Here is a 25331-nt window from a genome sequence, read left to right as displayed (position 1 = left end):
TTTGTTTATTTTTGAGACAGAGAGAGACAGAGCATGAACAGGGGAGGGTCAGAGAGTGAGGGAGACACAGAATCTGAAACAGGCTCCGGGCTCCGAGCTGTCAGCACAGAGCCCGATGCGGGGCTCGAACCCACGGACCGTGAGATCATGACCTGGACCGAAGTCGGACACTCAACCGACTGAGCCACCCAGGCGCCCCTATGCATCTCATCCTTAAAAGTAGTTCTGGGAGAGAAGTATGGGAGAAACGTAGTTCTGTGCCTTATCTTCTCTCAAACTTCCATATTGCCACAGCTTCAGTGCTGACCACCTCCAAGAAAAAGAATGCAAGAGAGTGAATACAAAAAAGATAATCCATAAGGGATTGAGGCTGGTGCAGACCTGAGAACCTAAAGTAGGACAGTTCATAGATATGCAATCTCGACTCTTCTGATGGCGGCTTAACTGCAGTCTCTCCATCATGTCTTCTATGTAAAACTACAACTCCCTTCTTACTGCCACCGATCTTTAAGCTCTCTGGACTGTATTACCCACTTCTGTCAGAATGAACTTTGAAAGGGCATATCTAATCGGGTTCTTCTCCTCACAGATACTACCTGCAAGCATTCATCTGTGCATTCACTTTACACTATCCATTAAATCAAGTTCCTATTGTTTTTAAGGTTGAAATTCTTCAGCATATTAATAACATTCATCACATTTTGCTTTAACCTACTTCTCCGCTTCATCTCTTTTAATTACTTCTTTGGACCTTGGTTTCTTTATATGTGAAATGGGGTTAGCGTTGTAAGAATTTATTGAGACCATCTATATTGGTTAACTGTTGCTGAATATAAAACCCTCCAAAATTCAGTACTTAAAATGCAGTAATTTGCTAATTTCCCATGTTGGCGGTTGGCTGAGATGGGCTGAGAGGGGCTGGGGCACTTTTTCTCCATGTGTCTCTTATCCTCCTTAGACCAGCAGGCGGCCCGAGCCATCTCATAATGATGGCAGAAGTAAAAGAGGGCAGGTGAAAACACATGAGGTCTCCTGAAGTCTAGCCTTGAAATTGTCATGCTCTCTCATTCCTTTGGCCAAAGCAAGTCACATGGCCAAATTGTAAACTCAGTTCTTCCCTTCATTAAAAAGAACTTTGAAGTCTCATGGGAAAATGTAAACATGCAGGGAAAAATTAAGAATTGGGACCAGTGAAACAGTCTCCAGTATGTGTCATCTATTTATAAGGGCCTCGCACAATGCTTGGCATAGAATCTTACAAAACTCTAAGGTCCATTTGCACAAACTTCTTGCTGTTCCTTGAGCATATAATTCATTTCCCTTCCTCTATTTTTGTACAAGATAATCTGCCTGGAATGCTTCTTTCCCATTCCTCTGTTGACTGACTTCCTTCATTTAGAGGGAGTCACTGCTTCCTCTGTGCTCCTGTTGCTATTACTACACTTACTAGGATATAAATCATGTTGTTGAGTGTCTGCCTTCCTCCACGCTGCCCTATCCAGCTCTTTCTCAACCTACCTTCTTCTGAGATAACTATATCTCCCTTGTCATAGTACTGTATCATTTCTGACACATAGTAGGTTCTTTTTTAAAACAAATTTTTCAATTGTTTATTTATTTTTGAGAGAGAAGTAGAAAGCAAGCAGGGGAGGGGCAGAGAGAGAGGGAGACAGAGTCCCAAACAGGCTTGAACGCGGGGCTTGAACTCACAAACTGTGAGATCGTGACCTGAGCTGAAACCAAGAGTCGGACGCTTCACTGACTGAGCCACCCAGGTGTCCCCACATAGTAGGTTCTTAGTAAATCACTTGTTGGAGTCTTTGGTAGACTGTTCGTTGTATATCCATTATTGTTATAAAGCATGAGCTAAAAATTACAAATCTAAATTAGTGTACCTTATGGTTTTAAAAGAAAGCATACCAAACAGCATTTTTACAGCATAGTTGTTGGTTTAGTGTTATAGTTGGAATATCATGCAGTCACAGCTCTTGAAATGAAATAAACTTAATTGTTTTCAGGTAATATACTGCGATCAAACTTGTCAGAAAACGCACTGGTTTGCACATAAGAAAATCTGTAAGAATCTAAAGGACATTTATGAAAAACAACAATTGGAAGCTGCCAAAGAAAAGAGTGAAGAGGAAAACAGTACGTATATAAAAAGCAAGCTCATGGAGAAGAGGAATGATATTATTAATATTAACACAGGGCACCAAGGGACGGAGTATTCTCTGGGGACTGAGGAAACTTGGAGTTGACCAGCATAAGAATCACACTTAAATTTGTCCCTACTTTGGGTTGCTGGGATAATGTCTAGAATATGGTTAGCCTAGAAGTCCCTGGAAAACAAAGAGGTACAGAATTTTAAGGAATAGGGTTTATTCCATATTCTACATTTGGACTCAGGAGTGTACCCTGCAACAACAGGACTTTAAGTGAGTATTCACTTATCCTCTACTCACAAAGGATTTTAAGGTCTTCGACTAAGGAAATAATTACATTTCCCCTAATGGCTACCCACAGATTTTAAGGTTGGGAACCTTTAATTTTTTAAATTAGATTACAAAGCTGTAGGTGAAATTACAGAGCAAATTTATAAATTACAGATTACATCGCAGACCTACTGTACAGATTAGGTTTCTATAAGTGTCTGGGCATAGAGTTCCCTATTATTTTTTTCTCTCCCTCCCTCGTGAAGTATATGACTCATTTTCATCAGAAACAGTGAGTTGCTTCAGCAATGGTTCACAGACCGTAGTGGAAAACAACATCCACTCTATGCCCCACCCCTGAAAATATATCATACGTTCTGGGGAGCGCATCTAGTTTGAAAAAGTGGCCCAGGTGTCTCGGATACAAAACACTTCCCCCTCCACCCCTTAAAAAGCTGTACTGCCTTTACCACTTGCTTGAGAAACACTGTTAGTAGGATTGAATGATGTGCACAAAATGAAATTTAATTTATATAAATAAATTGTTACGAGAACAGCCAGGCTTTCTGCCACGCTTTCTCGTGTCTTCTGGACCAAACTTCTGTATGCTCTGTTTGGAGGGCAGAGGATAGCAGCTGGTCTCGTACCAGACGAGCGAGAGAGTAAGACTGTCAGGAAGCATGGGAATTCCCAGTTGCGAAGCATCAGCAGGTGCCATATGCTTTTCTAAATGTCTCACGCACCTCTACTTCCCACCAGGGTAGGATAGCCTTTATTATCCCCCACTTTACAGATGAGGAAACAACCTCGTACAGGCCATCACCTACCCAAAGACATCAAGGTAATTCACGGCAAAGCTGTATTTAAATGAAGATTTTATCAGATGCCAGACAACCATTTAGATTTCAAGGCCCGGCTGTGGAGCCAGAGGCCCGGGTCCAAATTCTGGTTTGCTCCTTCACTCTGAGTTGCCAAACCCTTCTCTTCTCAGTTTCCCCATTTGTAAAAGTCATGATAATGATAATAGAGATAATTTACCTCACATGGCTATTGGGAGGATTAAATAATTTAATACACGGAAAGCACTTAGAAGAGTGACCGACATGTGGTAGGAACAACAAAATGACTTTTTTTTTTTTGTTTTGGTCAGATGGCAAACTTGATGTCAATTCTAATTGTGTTAATGAAGAGCAGCCAGAGGCCGAAACGGGAACTTCCCAAGAGGATTGTAACCCCAAAGAGTCTGTAGAAGGGGAGGAAGAACGTCCTCAGAGTGAAGTTGGGTTGGAAGGCTTGCAGGATGCTCCTGCAGGTCCACAGGCATCTGAGGAGTAAAAGCCAGAGCCAGCACCAGTGTGGATGGTTCGTACCCTGGCAGGTAGCTGGAAATCTCATGCGACTGTATCCTCACTGCCTCGTGATACCTGCATGGCACCATGGCAGGATTCCATGTTTCCTAGAATAGACGCTTTCAAGCAAAGCTCTGTCTACCATGCCCTAATTTCCTCGTGCTCTCTGTACTGTCATTGGACCGATACCACAAGGGAAAAATTTTTATTTCAAACTATAGAAGAAACATTTTTATTCCCTTTCTGAGGCCAGCTTCCCTGCAATTGTTCTCAAAGCAAAATACATCCCTTAAAGAAGAAATAAAATATAGGCTGTGGGGAACAAAGGACCCAGCAGAATAGGTGTAGGAGAGAGATTTTCAGGAAGGAAGGATTTTTTAGCCACTGAGACGGGTAGTTAGATGAATCATAATTTATATGCGAGTAAGATGAATATAAATAGCATTTACAATAGTGAAGCCCTGCTTATTAAGATGCAATGAAATGAAGAAAAGTTTTATGTTACAGAATCTGTCCCAGTTCAGCCCATTGTAGTTTTATATAGGAATTATCCTGAGCAGTCTGAACTTTATATAGTTCCTGTGGTGACGTTGTATATACAGTATTTGTACCTTCAGAAATGTTAAATCTCCCAGAAGGAACGAAGGCATAGCCACAGTTATCTCAGCATGTGCTTTAAAAAGGATATTTCATGAAATGTTTGATTCAATAATGGCTAAACATAGTGTGTCCGCAGTTATGAAACTAATTCACGTGCCATATTCCACTTGAAAGGCTTTTATCTTCCCGTAAGCTTTTCATGTGGCTCTTCCTGTCCAGAAACTGATTTATAACTGTCACTTTTAGAATGTCCCGGCACCAGTTTTTAGCTTACACAGTACCGAAGCAGGCTAAGGTGTGATAGCCAAAGACAGTGCCGTGTTTCAGAGTTTCTTGTGATGATTGTAAAATAAATTGTGCCTACTGTATAACCAACTCTACACCTTGTTTCCTGGTTTATGCTGTCAAGGGGTGGGAAATATTAAAGAAATAATAGAGGACTTAATTTTAGGAATTTCAGCAAATACTAGAGAACAACGTAATTAGTAATTTAATGTGCACAAATGCAAATCACAGTGACTAAAATTCCCACCTCACTTCACTGATCACATTCTTCTATCTTGCTGGTTCTCCTCTTACACCGAATGACTTTTCTCCCAGTCCCAGTACTACACCTGCACTCCCGCTACCATGCTGTTCCCGGAGGACTTCTTGGGGGCAAATTCAGTGTGAAGGGTTAACTGGTTGGGAATCAGGCAGACTGCACCTAAACTTGCCAGTCATGACAAGCCTCCTTTCCCTTGTCAAGGCACCTCGTCTGCGCACTGAGAAACATTCCGCTTTGACTCGTGCGATAGTCCTCCTAGGCTCTGTTCTCCCACCAATCTGTTTTATACCTGTGTTATCTGATTGTTTTTTCGTGTGTGTTATCGCCATTTTGTGTTACCATTACGATGCCTGTCTTCGGATAACATGGAGGGTTGTGAAAAAGCAGGAGGAAATAGGAAAATCGAGAGATGTGGTGTTGTAGAGGTACCTTTTCCCTTCATTGAAGTGAATGCTAACATGAATCAACTCTAACACCGCTACAACCCCCAGTGGACAAAGAAGACTTCAGGTATAAGCCATGTCAACATGAAAATTTTCCATAGATGTGATTCAGGGAAGAGGTGGTCAGAAGATGGAGTTTAAGACACAATGGGGTTCGTTCTGATTATAATCCCTTCCTTTGTCATACTTCAATCTCAGAGTGATATTTCCAATTAAGATAGGTGGTCATCCAGTTCATTTTTTTTAAACCGTGTTGAATTACTTTTAATATGCTATCAAGAAACTTCTCAAACAAAAATATGACCTAAAGGATTAAGATAGTCTTATTATTCCAATATGTTTCATACCTAGAGCTGATGTAATAGAATATTGGTCAGCGGGTTTACTAGGAAACTGGATTTTGCTTTTTGATTCAATAGGTGATAACAGTAGTTAACACTGAAAGTTACTCTATCCCTGAAGTTATCGTTTTTAATCTTTATAACAAGCCTGTAAATTAGACTTTATAACAAGCCTGTAAATTAGACTTTATTTTAAGCCCCATAGCACAGACAAGGAAGAGGTCAATTAACTTATCCAAAAGAACAGAGCTGGAACTCATCCAGGTCTCCAGTTCTGACCACTCCATTATATACTTTTACTATGTTACCTTTGCTGTAGTATCTCTGCAGATATAAGATAATAGAGCTCTGAAGGCAGGCCATTATTTTATAGGATTTAATGAATATTTTCCAGGATCTTTAAAACATGACTGATTTTAGTCATCTATCACGTACATGGGTTTACTTGAATTTTAATATTACTGGGTACTGAACTTCATAGAAATTCTTCAAGTAGATATTCCTTTTTTTTTTTTCCTAAGTAGGTATTCTTGCAGTGTTTTTATCTTCTCAGGATCCCATCTCACCTGCATCTGAAGCCAATGAGTGCCCTTCTTGAGTGGGAGCTTGTACATCTTCCAATCCAGGTGTTTTTATGGTTGCTACTGGTAGCCGTGACCTGCTTCTTTGACCACACCCAGGCCAATCAGAGCACTTCCTAGAGGTTTTACATTCCTGAAGCTGAAGAGGGGAGGCTTTTTTTTTGTATTTTGTTTCTCTCTTACAACAGTGATTAAATACAGGGATTCAGTTCCAGAGCTGTGCTGACATGTGGAGGCACCTGAGAGAATACAGCTATTGAACACACCCAAGCAGGCAAGGGATAGAGGGAGGGAATGCTGTCTGAGCTGTTGAATCCACTGAGTCCTGGCAGTCTACACTGGGCTTACATGGTTTGGTTACATGAGCAAATTTCCCATTTGGATATCTATAATTTAAAACCAAAGAATTCTTACTAATACATTTGTGACAAGTGGAAGACAAATGGGACCAAATTTTTAAAGTTAAGTGCATATAAATAGAGCTAAAAGGAAAATGAAGTCATATAACTTAAAATTTTGAAATTTATGTGCTCTTAGAAAGAACATACAATAGCAGTTCAAGGTTTTTGATTTTTGTTTTTTGTTTTCTTAACAGTTCAAGTTTGGAATTAAATCATGGTTATCATTTTGGTTGGAAAGGAAACCACCAATGCAAGGTGTTTTTCTTTATGAATGTTTTTTCTAGAAAAACTCATTTGCTTGAAATTGTATAGAAATTAGTGCATATTTATATAAATTGTGATAATACTAAAGCATTATTTACATAGATAAAAAGCAATATCTTAATTTAGTAAAAAGCAAATTTCTTCTTCTCATAATTCCTTCAGCAGATAAATAGGAGATTTCTTTTCGTCTAAAAGGTAATTCTGGCCTAGTTTATAGGGCTGTTTTTTGGAATCCTTTAAGGACTTATATGAATACATGAAGGCATCTTTTGAATAAAAGCCAAATCATAATTTGTCTAGAATGAATCAGGTAGCTACATAACTGACCAATTCAAGGCAATGTATCTAGATAATTCATAAACTAATATGGAACCACTTAATTCCAGGATGATTTGACATGGGTAAGATTTAAATGTGAAAAAAAATGATCATTCTCTGAAAAAAACCATGAGAAAATTCTTAATGACTTTGCCTGGAAGGAGGCCTTCGTAAATAGGATCCTAAACCCAGCAGCCATAAAAGGAAACAAATACAGCTACACTTAAAACATAACCTGAACACTTCTGCCTCTGGAGAGGTAGAGTAGACATACTTTTCTCTATTCCTTCTGCTAAGTAAAACTAAAATCCCTAGATATGATACATCAAACATAAATAAGAAGACTTCTCCATAAGGTGGAGAAAGAAGGCAGACTGGCTGGGGACCTCAAGAGCCAGGCAGTGACATTCAGTTTGTTCTCTTGAGATTTTTTTTTTTTTTTTTTTTGCCTCATATATCCCAGTTTTGATGCTGAAGAAGCAGGCAACATGGAAATACCAACACTAAAAATAAAAAGTCCCTAAAAAGGCCTGCTGGCCTGCCTTGTAGATTTGTGACTCAAGACTGCAACATCAACTCATTCTTGAATTTCTAGTCTACCTAGGCCTGCCCTACAAATTTTGGATTTGTCAGCTCCTAAGATGGCATGAACCAAGTCCTTGAATCTCTTTCTCTCTCTTCCCCCTTCTCCCTCTCTCTCTCTCTCTCTCTCTCACAATATATATATATATAGGATATATATAGGATATAGATATATATAGGATATATATACATACAGTTTCTGTGGAAAGTTTCTTTGGAGAGCCCTAATGCACCAGGTGTCTTACTTTGGGTAGTTATATAACAAATAACCTGTATATAACATGTATATAACAATAAACATGTATATTTCTCACAGTTCTGGAGGCCAGAAGAGATCAGAGTGCCAGCATGGTCAAGTTTTTGGTGAGTACCCTCTTCCTGGTCTACAGAGGGCCATCTTCTTACTCTGTCCTCACATGGTGGAGATAGGGTAGCCAGCTCTCTGTCCTCTTAAAAGGGCACTAGTCCCCTTCATGAGGGCTCTACTCTCATGACCAAACTACCTCCCAAAGGCCCCATCTCCAGATACCATCATGTTGAGGGGTAGGTTTCAATATACAAATTGGGGGGGGGGGGGAGGAGGTGGGGACACAAACATTCACTCTGACATCAGATAGAGTTCATAAAGGACACAGCTGCTCCGGGGATAAGAATAACCATTAGATCAAGCACTGACTTTGAGAAAGCTACTCTACCTAACACCTTACATCCATTTATGTAACTTAATCCTTGAGATTTAATGAGTTAACTATGATTACCATTTTAAATAAGAGGAAATGAAAGCTTACAGAAGTTAGCTAACTTGTCCAAATGACGACTAGTAAGTGGAAGAGCGAAACTGGGTCTGATTCCAGAGCTGCAGCTTTTAGCCGCTTCCCTATCTACATCTATATAATATTTTCTCTTTCCTGGTCATGAGAGCTCCTGACGGATCCTAATATACTTTTGACCCACATCAGCTTGCATGTTCTCTTTTGCTTAAAACAAAGAATTTAATACCCTCTCAACTATGTGTTCCATTTTGGTAGAGTTTTAGGTTACCTCAGTAAGGATCATGTCTTTTATTTTGTGTTTCTGCCTAAATGGTGTTTTATTACAGTCACATCCATTCAGTAGCCCTTCGTTACTGAATAAAAAACATTGAGGAGTGCATTTTAAAGCAAATCTTTTTCTTCATACAAATGAGACATCTTTCCATTAGTTCCTTAAAAAGGAGATTAAGTAAAATTTGCTAGCCATATTTTTGTAATTGGAATAATTTTTTCATCCTTTTCAGTTGCTTGCAGGATTAAAAATAAAATATCAGGCTCCATATTTTTTTTTACAATTCTTTCAGTAGTTAACCTGGAGATTACAATATCTCATCTTAAAGTTACTGCAATCTATTCAAAATTAATACTGCTTATGCAGTTTATGGGCCAGCTTAAATCGGATCCCAAATGTACCATTTTCATCATGAAATAGGTTGCTGTTCTGCCCGCTCAACGTTTTTGCTTAGTGGGTCTGATAGTGCTCCACTTCTGATGAGTAACGTTAGTCAGAGTTGCCTGATGTTCTTTGATCAGATTCTTAGTACTAGGATGGATGCAGTAGCATGCCTAAAACTGCTATTTGAACAATTACTAGCTCTCTGCTGAAGGTGGTATGGCCTTATTCAAGAACCTTTTGAGGCTGCACTGTGACTTTCTTAGAGTTTGCCAGACTTCACAAATCATACTTACCTACCATAAATACTTTCAGCACCACGGATTATACCAAGTTATTCTGTTACCTGTTGCTGTATCAAGGATGCTTAAATTACACTGAAATCGATCAGCTGGAAGCATTAATAATCATTATCTCATATAGTTTCTGTAGGCCGGAAACCCAGGAGCAGCTTAACTGAGTGGTTCTGGCTTGGGGTTTCTCAGGAGGGTGTGGTGCAGCTCTTGGCCAGGGCTGCAGTCATCTGAAGGTTTAATTAGATCTGGAGAATCTGCTCTCAGGATGGCTCTTTCTTATGGTTGTTGACAATAGGCCTCAGTCTCTCACTGGCTTTTTGAAGTTGACCTCAGTTCCTCACCATTGAGCCTCTCCAGAGGATTGTGTAAGTGTCCTCATGACGTGGTAGCTGGCTTCTTGCAGAAGTGATCCAGGAGAGACAACAAGAGAACATTTCAGCTCTTACCACAACCAAATCTTGTAAGCCATGCACTATAACTTTTGTCTTGCACCACTCGTCTACATCAATGCCCAAATCTCTGGTTTTTCTTTCCCCCAAGTATAACCCTCTGCCAAGGATCATGGCTGAATTTTCAGATTCTGGCTTTGTACAGAATCCTAAGTGCCCACAGGGGAAAGGAGGTTACAGATTCTCAAGGACGGTTCACTATTCCCTCTAGGGCTTTTGTCCCTTGCCTATTTTGATTTCAGCCCCACCTATAGTGCCCACACTGTGGTGGTATCTAAGCACCACCAGATAGGAGGAAATGTCACTCTGCTCTTTGTAAGCTTTGATCTAGCTCTTTAGCTTAGCTGGGGAAAACCAGCAATGCATTTTGTCTCTCAGTACCAGGCAACTGCTAAAAGCTTTTCTGGTTCCTCTTTCCTCCAGAAGCAGGCTTCAGGATAGGCAAAGCTCAGACCACTAGCCCACACGCAGAACTGGCAACTGCCTTCAAAGGTGAGATAAAACGACAATAGACTGGATAAATAAATTGTGGTATGATCATACAATGGAATGCCGTACAGCAATGAGAATGATAGGGCTGTTGCCTCATGGGTGAATTTTACAGTATTGAGTAAGGGAAGCCAGACACAAAGTAATTCAACTTTTGTGATTCCATTTATATGCCTTTCAAAGACACACACAATTAATTTATGGTTTAGAAATCATAACAGTGGCTAGGTAATAGGTAATAAGAGTGGTGACAGACTGAGGAGGCACTTCACATGCTGGTGATAGTCTATTTCTTGTTCTAGGACTGCTGTTACCCGAACATGTTCATGTTTTGAAAACTGTTGAGCTGAACATTTAATGATTTGTGTACATTTCCATATACGTGTATTACTTCAGCAAAAATTTAAAATGTGTAGGAATTGTATTGTTGGTGTTTCTGTTTACATTTACATATTTCAAATAATATACTAATTATACAATATACTTAATCACAGAGAAGTTTAATGAAGAACTGGAAACCACTAGGTTTTCTACAGATACCAGGGTTTATCTCAGTGTAATGGTGAGCATTTGAGCAGATTCTGTGCCTTTCTCATCAAGGTATTTTTCCTCTCGTGTTGGAACTGTGTCCCAGTTGAGGGAGGTAATAGCCATAGCTGATCTCTTCATGGACCTTACAAATACAGCATCTTCTGGGTCATCAAACACAGTTCTGCAAAAATGGCAGTAATGTCAGACAAAAAAGTCATTAAGCCAAAGTGAAATTTTGATTTAAACAAATAAATGAAATCTTGCCATTTGCAAGAACATGGATGGAACTAGAATGTATTACGCTAAGTGAAATGTTAGTTCAAGAAAGACAAATACAGAATTTTACTCATATGTGGAGTTTAAGAAACAAAACATGAACATAGGGAAAGGGAAGGAAAAATAAGATAAAAACTGACAGGGAGGCAAACCATAAGGGACTCTTAACTATAGAGAACAAACTGAGGGTCGTTGGAGAGAAGTTGGGTGGGGAGATGGGCTAAATGGGCATTAAGGAGGGCATTTGTTGGGATGAGCACTGGGTGTTATATGTAAATGATGAATCAGCAAATTCTACTCTGAAACCATTATTATACTATACGTTAACTAACTTGGATTTAAGTTAAAAAATAAATAAGGAAACAACCCTCCCCCCTCCCCCACAATAAATGCCATATTTTTCTGTGTTATTGGTAGCATAGTACCACTAACAACTCTTGGCTTCTACTGATAAATGACTTTCAGACTAAGGAATGATATTTTTATTGTATATATTGTTTATTTTTAAAATACAGTTTTTTAAATATATTTGGGATTGGCTATTCCACATTCATATGTTCATGATTTAAAACCAGTGTTAAATGAGATTATTAAACTATTTGTAGATGTCATATGCTTATTAGTATTTAACTACATTTTATTAGAAAGTTGCTATTTCTCTACATTATGCTATATTTTATTATTTTTTAAATTTTTTGTTAAAAAAATTTTTTTTATTATTTTTGAGAGAGTGAGGGGGAAAGGTGTAGAGGGGAGGGGGGGAAGAAGAGGGTCCAAAGTGGGCTCTGTGCTGACAGCAGAGAGCCCAACATGGGGCTTGAACTCACATACTGTGAGATCATGACCTGAACCGAAGCTGGATTCTTAACTGACTGAGCCACCTAGCTGCCCGTACATTATGCTATATTTTATAAGTGTTCTTGGCAATAATATTTTTCAATCCTGAATCCAAAGGAAAAAAAAATACCCAAGTGTAAAATTTAAAAAGAATTAATGACTTTAAAATTCATCAATGTTCTTGAATTTGAAATGTTTTTCATAGTTTAATGAAGTATTTACTTTTGAAAATATAAATTCCCATGAATATAAAATGTTAATCTACATATCTGCTTTCACTGAACATATTTAGAGGAACATTAAACATTTGTAATTTGCTAATAATTCTTAGGTTTTATTTTTTATGCACCAAATCAGCTTTTCATTTATTTCTGGTTATAATAATAATATTAAAAACCTAAATATGTAAAATATGAATAAATAGCTTGAACTTATTTATCACAGAAAGACAGAAGTTTTTCTCATCTATTGAAGAGTTAGTCGTTTTTTAACTCATTAAAATCTATTTGGGAAATGAAGATAATTTAAAGTCAATACAATTATGAAATAATTTGATAATAAAAGTAAAGTTAAAAAAATCACTTACTTGTCTACATTATTCGCAAATGAAAAATCTATAAAAAAAATACATTTCTAAGTTAGTATTTTCCAAATAATTATTCAGCTTTTTAAAACAGTAAAACCGTGCTATAAAGGAAAAGTCTAGAGCACAACTCTCTGATTTTTGAATGAGCATTTAGATAAATAATTCAATCCATCAAAAATGCCTTGATGCTTAAGCTCAAATTGAACTTTTCTCTTAGTTATAAGTGCCTTAGGTTTGAAGCAAGTTCTTTAATTCAATACAGTTCTCAAAACTCTGAGAACAGAATGCTTAATCAATTAAGTTACCAGTGGAATCCAAGTGGGGATTTTTGTAATTATGATATTGAGTCTCATGTGCAGAAAGTGATCCTTTTTCTCAGATAGACACATGAATCTATAAATGGACTACCAGACCAAATGAGGAGAACTATTTAGGGCAGTTTAAACCTTTTGAATTCTTGGCATTAACTTCAAAGAAATAGAATAAACAAATCCTAGATCACAAGAATCTCCATCTTCCCTAGCTTTGGAGCTCAAAGGCTGGTCCACAAAGCCGGGATTTCTTATGGTATCTTCCAGAGACTGTCATTGCTTTGTTCATTCCTCTCCAGAGGCCTGGTGCCAGGCCAGACATGGAATGTACCAGCACCTGTTGGGCCACCAAAGCCCACAATACCACAAGCAGCAGGGAGCACATAGCCCCTGCCTTAGAGGAGTTCATGGAATTGTTCCCTTCACAAATGGCTGACCATTCCATTTCTGATTTCCCCAGTCTCTCTTGCTGCATTTTTTTAAGAATTTACATTTTACTTACTTACTTACTTACTTACTTATTTATTTATTTATTTATTTATTTATAAGTAATCTCTATACCCATCATGGGGCTAGAACTCACGACCCTGTGATCAAGAGTCCTGTGCTCTTCTGACTGAGCCAGCCAGGCACCCCTTCTATATGTTTTAATTATAAAATGCTCATTTTGCTGATAATGAATATAAACTAGAAAATAGTAGAAAATGAAATCTCCATTTGATCTTTCTCATTCCTCTTACCAGAGGGATCACTATTAAGAGTTTTGTGTGTAGATTTCCAGCCTCCTATGTGCATACACATGTGTACTCACATATGTGAACTCAGTTCCAATTTTGTCATACTCTGCATTTTATTAGTCCATGATGTATTTTTCTTATACTCAATACCCCATGGAATAATTCTAAAGTGCAATGGTTCATGTTGTAGGAATGTTCCATCACTTAATATTCTTCTATGAAGGACCATTCGGTGTTTTCATTATTTTTTCTTTTACTTAGAATGTTTCATTGAGCAGCTTTATACATAAATCTTTGTTGTTATGTGCAAATACTTTTGCAAAAGAGGCTTCAAATTTAAATGCTGTTTTGAATGGTTTGCACATTTTATATGTTGGTGGATGCTGCCATATGGCTAAGATGGTTAAACTAGTTTACACTCCCACCAATAATTTATAAGTTGTGCTTTTTTCTCCCTTAATCTTTACTAACCTTCTCAGCGTTTGCATATCTGCAGGACAAAATTGATATCTCATTGTTTTATTTTCCATTTATTTGCTCACTAGTAAGGCTGATTATGACACATCACATTTATTTCCTTCTCTAAATGTCTTGTTCATAGCTTTTGTCACTTTTTTTTTAAATTTGGAGTTTACAAATTGATTTATAGGAACCCTTTAATATAATAGGAATTAGCTTTTGCCTATTGTATATATTGCAAAGATTTTCTTTTAATTTTGTTCCTATATCATATAATGGTTGTCATTTTTATGTAGTTTAAATCTGTCAACTTTTCATTTTTATGGCCCTGAGTTTTGTGCAAAGCTTTGATTGTACTTCGTCTCCTTGGGATTATAAAAGTTTTTCTTTTTTCCCCCATGTACTTTTCAATTCATTTATATTTAGATATTTAATCTCTCTGGAATTTATTTTTCCTTATGATGTCTCCCGAAGAAAGTGGTTTTTGTTTATTTCTTTGGCGCAGAACTGCTCCGTGGCACAACTCCAGTGTCCCCCAGTCATGGCTTCCAAAACCTGCTCTGCTGACTGTTGATTTTTGCCTTCACAAATTCTTCTGACTCTGCAGTTTTCTCGTTGCCAACCAATCTCGAGTTCTCACATTGACCCCTGGTACCTCTCTGAGGCTTCCTGCACAAATAGCACTTGGCATTTGCTTTCCTGGATGTGCCTCATGTCGTTGCTTCTCAGAGTCAGAGATGTTTTTAAGGCCTGGATTCCCAAGGCTTCGATCCCCCAGCTCAAAAGTTTTAATTTTTACTTTTGTCTGGATTCTGGCCTCCCTGTCTTATATCTGGATTCACCCACTCTGCTGAACTATCCATTTGCTAAATAGTCTACATGAATTTTGTTGTTGTTGTTGTTTTCTTCTTCTCTCTTCCTAACACGCCTCAGCTGCTAGGCCTAGGCTCTGGGACATCATCCTCAGCTTGGTCTTAGCCCTGCAGTTCCATCTTGTTTGGGGGAGAAGAGCAAATACAGAAATCCAGCAGTTCTACTTAGACCACTACTAGTCATTTAAAAATGTTGGGGCGCCTGGGTGGCTCAGTCGGTTAAGCGTCCGACTTCAGCTCAGGTCATGATCTCGAGGTCCGTGAGTTCGAGCCCTGCGTCGGGCTCTGTGCTGACAGCCCGGAGCCTGGAGCCTGTTTCAGATTCTGTATCTCCCTCTCTCTGACCCTCCCCCATTCATGCTCTGTCTCTCTCTGTCTCAAAAATAAATAAAGGTTAAAAAAAAAATTAAAAAAAAAAAGTTATTGATATTTTCATTTATTTTAATCTCCCTTAATGTCTATCCCTATTTAGGTAGTTGGTGGGAAATCCCCCAATGTCTACTTCCTTAAAGCCGTATAAAAGCCCATAGCATTTTGATTCTGAAGTTATTGGTTATCCTGCAATAAGCATGACAATTAATGGAAATCGGTGCATGTCTTTTACCCGTTTTACAAGGATGGATACGTGGCATGTGAAGAAACTACAAGTTGACCTTACTTCTCAAGCTGTTAGAATATAATTGGTTTCTTTCCCAGTATAAGGTTAAAGATAATGAAATCAAAACGTGGTGTTAAAATTACCTTATGAACAATTTTAAGTATGGTTTCTTCCCAGTTAAAGGATTCAGAGTCCTAAATGTGCATGTCACAGCAAGATGAGATTTATATAAAAACAAATATAGAAACTATAAAACTGTAAGACATATTTTAAAAAACTTACATAGTGGGTTTTATTAGTTTCATTGTACGTGTTCAGTTATTAAGATAAGCTAAAGTAAGCCAGGCTAAATATTGGGCTAAAAATACTATTTAGTTGCTCTGATATATTGGCGTTTTGTAGGAAATGAGTAGATTAGGGCCATCCTAAGTTTTAGGAGGGCTATAGGTAACATAGCTATGAATTCAGAAGAACAACTCTCAGGTGCAGTGAAACACTCTCCGTATTCTTTCTTCCTCTGATTTCGTTTTTGGAGGTTTAATATGAAAAGTAATAAAGAGAATAATAAAAGGATAATAGTTTTTTTCTGCAATCTCGTTGCACTAAAGAAAGGTAAAGCGCTAAAGGTAGTGTTCAACCGTCTTCCTCATACTTGTAATAACAGTAGCGCTGAAAAACAGATGGAATGGCTTACATTGTTTTTAAGAGTGTGTTACCTATTTTTAAGAGTGGAGATTTTCTATCCAGAGATTCACTTCCTGCCATAGCATGGCTCACTTGCACTAATCTGATAACATTCAGTTTGTGTAGCTTACATGAAGTGAAAGAAAAACCTAGGAGGAGACTAATAGAACAGTTCAGTTTTTATCACGTCCTTCATATGTGTCAGATAGGGTGGTGGCAGTGTGTGTATATAATGAGTGTGTGTATAAGAGTCGTGACAGCCAGAGGAAGATATTGTCTGTCCCTAGTTTTAAAAATCAGAAAGCTGAAACAAGTTAGGGTCAAGATTAATAAAACTTCTACTTACTAGCACAGCTGGTATTCAAACCTAGGGGGAATCTGATCCCAAAGCTTGTGTTCTTGCCTCTATGCTAGTTGTTCTCTAACTGGGGTGTATATCAGAGTCACCTGAAAGGCTTGTTAAAACAGCTTTCTGGGTCCCATCTTTGAGTTTCTAATTTAGTCGATCTCTTTTGGGACAAGAATTTGCATTGGTCGCAAGTTCTTATGCGATGTTGCTGTTACTGGTTTAGGAACCACACTTTGAGAACCACTGCTCTACACTCTACTGCATCCAGAACATGTCCTATGGACATTTCTTCCATTCTCTGGGACATACAGTGGGTAAAGGGACAAGTTTAATGACATCTTGTGGAAACAGTCATACAAATTGATGCATTCTACAATTTAACTGGCCTGGTCCCTAAAAGAGTCATGGAAACAAATTGCAAAATTTTTAAATTTAAAAAGAGTAAAGGTCCATAACAACCACATGTTAAGAAATTTAATTGGATTCTGGTTTGAAAGAGCAGCTATAGCAGCCATCTTGGAACAACTGGGAACATTTGAATATGTATTATTATGTATTAAATAGTATGAGTACACTCATAGTTTTTTAGGTATGATAATGTCATTGGGGCTATATAGAAGAATGCCCTTATTTTTAAACTTAGAGGCTAAATTATTTAGAACTGAAGAGTTGTGATACCTGTTACTGAAACATCTAAATGGTTCAGTGGTATTTTGAGGTTTTCCAGTTAACATGGAGATTGGGGATGGCCAATCAGATGTAAGTAGAAGCTTCTGAGGAGGTCGTTCTTGAATAAAAAGGCAAAGCCTCATTTATGAAGGGTGGTGAATATGACAGAATATTAACAATTATTGAATATGTAAGTGACATTCTTTCAACTTTTCCTATGTTTTGAAATTTTCACATTAAAAAGTTGAGAGGAAAATCTTAATTTTGCCATTCTTTTCCTCTTGCTCATTTAAAAAAATGTTTTATTTTTGATAGTGCGTGCAAGCATGAGTGGGGGAGGGGGGGAGAGAGAGAGAGAGGGAGACAGAGGATCTGAGGCCAGCTCCGTGCTGACAGAAGAGAGATGGATGCAGGGGTCGAACCAGGGAACTGTGAGATCATGACCTGAGTTGAAGTTGGATGCTTAGCTGACTGAGCCACCCAGGTACCCCTCTTGCTCATTTTTGACTAGCTTAGCTAGTTGTAGAATTTTTGATTGACAATTACTTTTCCTCAGCTTTTTAAAAGCATTGGATTTGGGGCACCTGGGTGGCTCAGTCAGTTAAGCATGTGACTTCGGCTCAGGTCATGATCTCGTGGTCCATGAGTTCGAGCCCCGTGTTGGGCTCTGTGCTGACCTCAGAGCCTGGAGCCTGCTTGGGATTCTGACTCCCTCGCTCTCAGCCCCTCCCCCGCTCATGGTCTGTCACTCTCTGGCTCTTAAAAATAAATAAACATTAAAAAAAAATTTTTTTTAAAGGCATTGGATCACTGTCTTCTGACTTCCATAATTGCAGTTGGAAAGTTTATTGTGAATCTATAACTTATTATGTTATAGGTAATCTACAATTTTCAGTCTATTTTTAGATCATTTTGCCTTTGGTGTGGATTTTTGACATTGTTATATGTTATTTATGTCTTTGGATTAATTTTCTGTGATAAATCTAAAGGTTCATATCATTTGTCAAATTTGGAAAATCCTCAGTTGTTATCACCTCAAACATCAACTTATGCCCAATTTCTCTATTGTTTTCCTTCAGGATTACTAAACTGATGCTGGACCTTCTGTTTCTAATGTCTCCTTGTCTCAACAGCTAATTAATATTTTCTATCTCTTGCTTTCTCTATACTACATTCTGGGTAGTTTCTTCAAAATCTTTTTCCATTTTAATATTTTTTTCCTTCATTTCTAGAAATTTTTTTTTTTTTTTTTTTTTTTGCTTGTGGTTTTGCAAATCTATGTCATCTCTTTGGCACAGTGTCATGAGTAAAAGGGTTTTGTCTTTGCATCTTTTTTGTACCTCCTTGTGAGGCCTGGCTGTATAGCAGTCACCTTGTAACCATAAATCACACTATGAATAGAACAAAAGATAGATGTATTCTTAAATACTGATATCATTGAACTTTGCACTAACCCTGAACACCCTCCCTTTGTACTATTTGCTATGTGAGAAAAATCTCTATTTCCTTAAGTCAGTGAAGTTGGATTGCTGTTACATGTAAGAAATTAAATTCTAACTAACGAAACATCACTGAAAATATTCAAATTCTACTTGTGTATAATAAGTGTGTGTATATGAATCCAACCTAAATAGTAACAGTGATTACTTCTGGGTGAAGGAATTGTAGATGATCTTTATTTCTTCTTAATATTTTTGCCATATTATCAACAACTTATAGCTTTAATTGGTGAAATTGTCCAGTGATAGTGGTAATAATAATAAACAAAGCTTATTTACTGAGCCTTTTATAGTTACTAGATACTAAAGGAAGAATTTCAAGGTAATATCTCATTATTATCACATTACCTCATTTAATTTAATATACATAAACAGATAAAATTGCATATCACTTTAATTGGACTAATAAAATTGGAGAATATTTATTCACCATGTAGGGGCTTAGCTTATTGTCAATTGCAGCCATTATTATTATAATCAAAGTAACCAAAAGTCTGAGGAATTTTAATTTCATTTTTCTTCTGGTTTCAAAATACCTGGAGGTATTCTCTGAGCTGGTTTTTGCTTAAACGGTGATCTAGGATTCCAGGAGGCATCTACTTTTCCTCTGAATGCTATTGATTGAACAATATGAGCCTTTTTGTGATTAAAAATGGTGATCATTGATCTTCTTTCCTTCTCTGTAACTTCTGACAAATGCAAATAGTAATGTTAACTTCGTAGCATTATAGAGAAGCATTATAGAGAAGCATTATAGAGATTCAGAAGATAATTGAACACTTGGAAAAATGTGTTTATCTGAACTATGTCATATGTGAACATCCTGTCAGAACTGCGAAGGGCTATCACAGTTATTTCCTTGGAGGTAAAAGAGGCCCCCTAAAGGGTAAAATGTAACATGGTGAGGTTATTTTTGTGGTTCATATAAATGGACATACTAGTTCATCTACAATGTCTAAAGGTGTATTCACAAAGAAATTGTCATTGATTATATATGTCTTAATAAATATATTTACAGGATTTCAAAGAAAACGATTTTTAGAACTTAAATAGGCCTTAAGAGATTTAGTCCATTTCTCTCATTTTTGAAATAAAACACTAAAATGCTGGGGACAAATGATTTGGCATCCAACACATGTATGTCAAAATCAGGGCAAGGAGACCAATCCTTATGCTCAGTTAGATGGCCTTTTCAATACAGTGATCAAGAGAAATAATTCCTAAGCTAGGGAAAATTTCAGAGCAAACATTTTGAAAATAAATAATTGAAAGTCCATTTACAAAGAAAATTATTTTCAAAGACTTTCAGCATTTTTAAGCTAGTGAGCTAGAAGACTGTCCTTCACTTATTTCTCTGCCAGAGGTGTCCTTACGATTTCGATCAAGCAACTCTACTCCTGGAAGGTGGTAGATTATATATAAACGGTACAGGTTATATTGGCACAAAGGGTTTTGGTAGAGACCTGCAAAGAGAGAATCCAAGTTTAGATGTCAGATTTCAAAACAGGTTTCATGTATCACTTGCTAAAGTATGGGAAATTGCAGAATTAATATGAAACATAAGAACATGTAAAACTCTGCTCCATGGACCAAACCAATGGCCCCACTAAAACTCACTTTTCAGAGCGGCCCTTTTTTTCCCATTTGTTAAATACACTCATCCAACAAATATTTCCTGAGTGCTTACTGTATACTAAGAATGGTCCTAGGTGCTGGGGACATAGCGTCTACCCCATCTACCACAAATGATGAAAATTTTAACATGGCTATAAGTTAATTAGTAAAGAAATGACAAGATATCAGCTCTGCGGAGGCCTTAATGCTGCTGTCTGCTGAAGTATTTGTTCCCTCGGTTCTCTTCTAGTCTCAAAGGTCACAAAGGTGGCTGTGTGGAGACGGGGAGAGATGCAGTACACTGATCTAATATCGTTTTCTTCCTCCACTTTAAACCATCGCACGCAGTTCAGATTACATAAATACCAGTGGCGGCTTCAGAGCTCAGCAGGAGCAGAGCTGAACAGGTGCTGATCTTGCGTCTTGTTTACCTCTGGCCAGAAGCACGTGCTTCTGATTTCCTTTATGCAGGTGCTGTGATACCTAATGAATCATGCTGTCTAGTACAGTGGCCGGAGGTGGGAGGCAAGCACATGTGGAAGAGCTCCTGGCGTTTCTGACGTCACATACTTTAGACATCAGCGTGCAGGTGCATTTAAAAAATTTTTCAACTAAAGTTGTGAGAGTTTTATTTTCGTGGAAAGAGTGAAGTATCTTCCCTCTTCTTCCCTAGGTGTGTGAAACAGGGTTACTTTAATACAATGTGAAAGAAAGCTTTCATGATTTCCACTTGAATATCTTTAGCTACTGGATTCTGCCAACGTGCAATTTCTAGAAAAACACTTCGGGAAGATACATCTCGTGAGGAGAACCACTAGGTGGCAGTAGTAGAAAGAGTTCCAGCCGTTGTGCGACTACATCGCTATCACAAAATGGGGCTCGTGTACTGTACATGTTAAATTTAGGAGTAGTGCTCTAGCATTGGACTGTAAAATACAGAGACGCTTGATAAAAGCATGAAAACCCTAAGCATCATAAGCCCAGGAAAGAACAGTTGGCAACATGAAGAAGGTGGGGGAGTGCTTCAAAGACAATGAACTATTTTGATAAAAACTGAAAAAGTTGATCATCTGGATGTTTTCCCTGTAGGTTATAAAACATTTTGATATTTATCATATAAACACAAACTTTTCTGGCTAATGAAACCATTACATGTAGCTATTCCCTGTGGAAAACTTGAGCTTTACAGGGACTTAAAGTAGGCAATGGAAGACACCTGGTACATAATAAACAGAAGCAATCAGAATGAGGAAGGCATAAAAGAAAATGTAGATCCAGGAGCAACAAAGAATTTAAAAGAAAGGAAATATGTATGCATTGGGGGAAATAAGAGGAAAAAATGAAACAAAATTTTCAAGATTTCTTGAGTGACAAAAATGGTTTAAATTGTTAACTTGAAAGGAATTTAAAGTGGTAACAAATAATTATTACTACTGAACAGGGAATAGGACAGATGTATATTAAACCAGTAATAAGGACAGGTTTTTGTTTTTTTTTTTACGTTCATTTATTTTTGAGACAGAGAAAGACAGAGCATGAACGGGGGAGGGTCAGAGAGAGGGAGACACAGAATCTGAAACAGGCTCCAGGCTCTGAGCCGTCAGCACAGAGCCTGACGCCGGGCTCGAACTCATGGACCGCGAGATCATGACCCGAGCCGAAGTTGGCCGCTCACCCGACTGAGCCACCCAGGCGCCCCTAAGGACAGGTTTTAAAAGATCCACAGGGATCATGTATTGGAGCCAGAAAGAGAAAAGAACATCCTACAAGGATGTAAAAGCAAAACACAATTGTTTTTAATGAGAGTTTAGGAGGAAGAAAAAGTCACAGATGCTTCAGTGCGGAAGCCTGTTCTTTGGTTACCGTGTTGGAGAATCACAGCTGATGCTTCATAACCCTATTGTACATTAAAGGGGGGGGGGGGGGGATAGTCTGCCGTCGCCTGTGATGTAAATCGAAAATGTAGCTATGACGTTTCCTCTTGGTACACCCTTCCCATTCTCTTTTCCCTCTGAAAACATTCCTATTTCATTTCTTTCGGCTTTTTTTTCCTAGCCTTCAGTTAAGTAACTTCTTTATGTAAATTGAAAACCAAGCTTCGGCTCAACAAAACATCCAATTTAGATTTACTGCTGTTAGATTACTTATAAAGAAGGTGTCTCAATACTGAAGACTTGATGCGTTCATTGTGGCTCACCATTTATCTCATTCTAAAGTAAAATCTAAGTGACAGCAAGTCAGAACACTGGGCTCTTAGCCCAGCCTCTGCTTAAATTAACTTTAAAAAATAGAATTAAATCGTTTGAGAGGCATTTCATCTTTACGATTTTTCACTTTGTTTTTCCTTGCTCTTAAGTTTTAGAAAGAAGCAATCTTATTTCCAAACTCTTTTTCCCCCCTTCCATACTATTAAATACTCAACATTTTGGATTTATGAGTTTTGGATTGATGCTGTAAAATTACCATAAATTAAGTTTCTAAGATATGAAATCAGTTTCCTGTGTCTGAAAGTTCTGAAAGCCTTCCATGATGTATGGGTACATTCCTTTAGAAACTATGAAGCAAAATTGCTTACACTTTCACTTTCAATAGGTTAATACTATTTAATCCACTTTCCCTCTAGGCTACTTATAGAGTACACCTCGGTGGCGCCAGCACTGTCTTGCTTATCTTAATTTGGGATTCTGAGTCTCAGCAATTTACATCTATCCAATAATATATCAAAATGTCTTTACTACCTTACTGCACAGCTTGAATTACATGAGTCACATGTACGAAGCTACTTCTTGAAACAGAAGAGAAAAAAGTTATCTAAATAATTGGCTTCAGTTAATTTTTTAAAACTTTTAAAGCTAAATTGAAAACCATCATTTAAATGAACATTAAGGGTTTTAAGACCCCCTTTGAAGAAAGTTGATGTGATTAATAATGTACCAACATGTTCGCTTTAATAGATGGGGAAAATGATACAGAGAAGTTAAAAGCAGTTATGTTCTGTGTCTGTGCAGAACAGCCTGCAGAAGCGAGTTCAGCTGGCAATGGTCACACACTAAGATTCTGAGGTTCTGGCTCAAGGTTACTTAGCAAGGGCAGCATCTCCGTTGTTTACCACCGTCTTACTTTAACAACATCTGTGGGCCACTGCACACCACGTGCTCGTACTGAATATGGAAATCATCCCTGATTATTAAAAGGCAAACCTGGACTAAAGCAGGGGATGAAGACAGTAGAGGGGTCAGAATATTCTCTTCTTCAAGACAAACAGCAAAGACCCAGTTGGCTCTTGTTATTGGGTGGATTGTTTTGTTGTTTGGGAGGGGTGGTCCTGATGGGGTTTGGAGGGGTGGCAGGCGTTCGGAGCTGATGGCCAAGAAAATTTTTGAAGACATTTTTGGTGCAAAAAGGTGATTTTTATTAAAGCTCGGGGACAGGACCTGTGGGCAGAAAGAGCTGCACTGGGGTTGTGAAGAGTGACTGCTTATAGACCATGGAGTTGGGAGAGATGAAGTCAGGAGGAAGTTTCTTAAAGGGTTTCCATATGCTAAAGAAGGTTCATTTACTGGAGGCCTAGATTTTGTCAAGCTGAGGTCGTTTTTTCCTCTAGCAAAGCTTAATCATTGAGATGGTAGGGAGTTCCTGGAGAAGGCTATTGATAAGATTGCTTTTTTTTTTTTAATTTACTAAGATATTTGTAAACTGATGGAGACTATTAGTGTAACTGTTTGTTTTCTGCCCTTTCCTTTGTTCTTGGGCAGCTGGGAGTGCCTGGGGAATGTCACATCCCACCTGGGGGCCCAGGTGGTGTATGTGGTGTCAGCTTGCCTTACACTCCCTCATCAGTCCCACTTGAGCCATTTCAGGTAGAGGCTCGAAGGCAGAGGCCATCAAGATCATAGCCCCACCCTGATCTCAGTGTCCCTCTTCAGCCCCTGTCTATTTGCCATCTGCAGTGGACAGGGGCCAAGTGGAAAAGGATAGAAAATGTTGAAGATGGAGTCTGAAGAAAATGGAGACCATCTCTTGACAAGGTCACTCTGTCTCTAATGGTGAATCCTTAAAGGGCTTCTGGGAAGCAAACCTTAAAAATTATGCAATGCTGGGGCGCCTGGGCGGCTCAGATGGGTTAAGCGTCTGACTTCGGTTCAGGTTCATGAGTTTGAGCCCCACATTGGGCTCTGTGCTGACAGTTCAGAGCCTGGAGTCTGCTTCTGATTCTGTCTCCCTCTCTCTCTGCCCTTCCCCTGCTCATGCTCTGTCTCTCTCCCAAAAATAAATAAACATTAATAAAAAAGTATTTAGAAACTTATGCAATGCAGGTGTCTGAATGTACTTCCCAATAGTGGAGCTTAACGAAACAAAAAATTTGAGAGAAATGAGGAGAGTGAAAGTTTAGGAACAGCAGAATGTAAGTATTTTGTGGCTGCTGCTGGTGGTGTTTTCCTGCTGTGTGCTGGGAGAGAGACAGGGGGACTGAAGGTCAGGGAACATCATTAGCCAGAAAATGGGTCTTTGAAACACGTAGCTCCTGATTTAGAAAGAGTTCACAGAAAGGGAGGAAAGAGGAACATGGAGCTGGAGAGGGAGGGTGTGGAAAGGTAGACCGCCTGGAGAGAAGAGGTGGGGCCCTCCTGACTCAGCCTGGAAGTCAGGAATTCCAGTTTCCAGGACCTCACACTCGGCAGCTGGGGTAGGCCTCCCTGAAGCTCCGGGCCCTGTGTCTCCTGGGCCATCTCTTGGCAATCCTCCTCTTAAACGCCAAAGGAGGGGAAAATGCCGAAATGGATTAGAAGTT

At 38.4% G+C, this 25331-nt stretch overlaps 2 protein-coding genes across 4 annotated transcripts in view; one reads left to right on the top strand and one right to left on the bottom strand.

Annotated features, from left to right (window-relative positions):
• Window positions 1-4749, top strand: part of ANKMY2 (ankyrin repeat and MYND domain containing 2) — a 36943-nt gene extending 32194 nt beyond the window's left edge. For all 3 annotated transcript variants that reach the window (XM_007089084.2, XM_042967655.1, XM_042967673.1), the window contains exons 9-10: window positions 2019-2148; window positions 3583-4749. In XM_007089084.2, coding sequence (XP_007089146.1) covers window positions 2019-2148; window positions 3583-3767 — 315 coding nt within the window. In that variant the 3' untranslated portion in view covers window positions 3768-4749. The remainder of the gene's footprint in view (window positions 1-2018; window positions 2149-3582) is intronic.
• Window positions 4750-10998: 6249 nt separating this feature from the next.
• The window catches only part of LRRC72 (leucine rich repeat containing 72), a 42104-nt gene continuing 27771 nt past the window's right edge, over window positions 10999-25331 (bottom strand). Inside the window, 4 exon segments of the mRNA XM_007089086.2 lie at window positions 10999-11229; window positions 12748-12775; window positions 19462-19614; window positions 20299-20388. Coding sequence (XP_007089148.2) covers window positions 11064-11229; window positions 12748-12775; window positions 19462-19614; window positions 20299-20388 — 437 coding nt within the window. The 3' untranslated portion in view covers window positions 10999-11063.

This window comes from Panthera tigris, chromosome A2 (genome assembly GCF_018350195.1).
Source record: "Panthera tigris isolate Pti1 chromosome A2, P.tigris_Pti1_mat1.1, whole genome shotgun sequence".
In the NCBI taxonomy this organism is placed as follows: domain Eukaryota; kingdom Metazoa; phylum Chordata; class Mammalia; order Carnivora; family Felidae; genus Panthera; species Panthera tigris.
The sequence above is the reverse complement of the archived record's forward strand: the minus strand, read 5'-3'. Positions and strand labels throughout refer to the sequence as shown.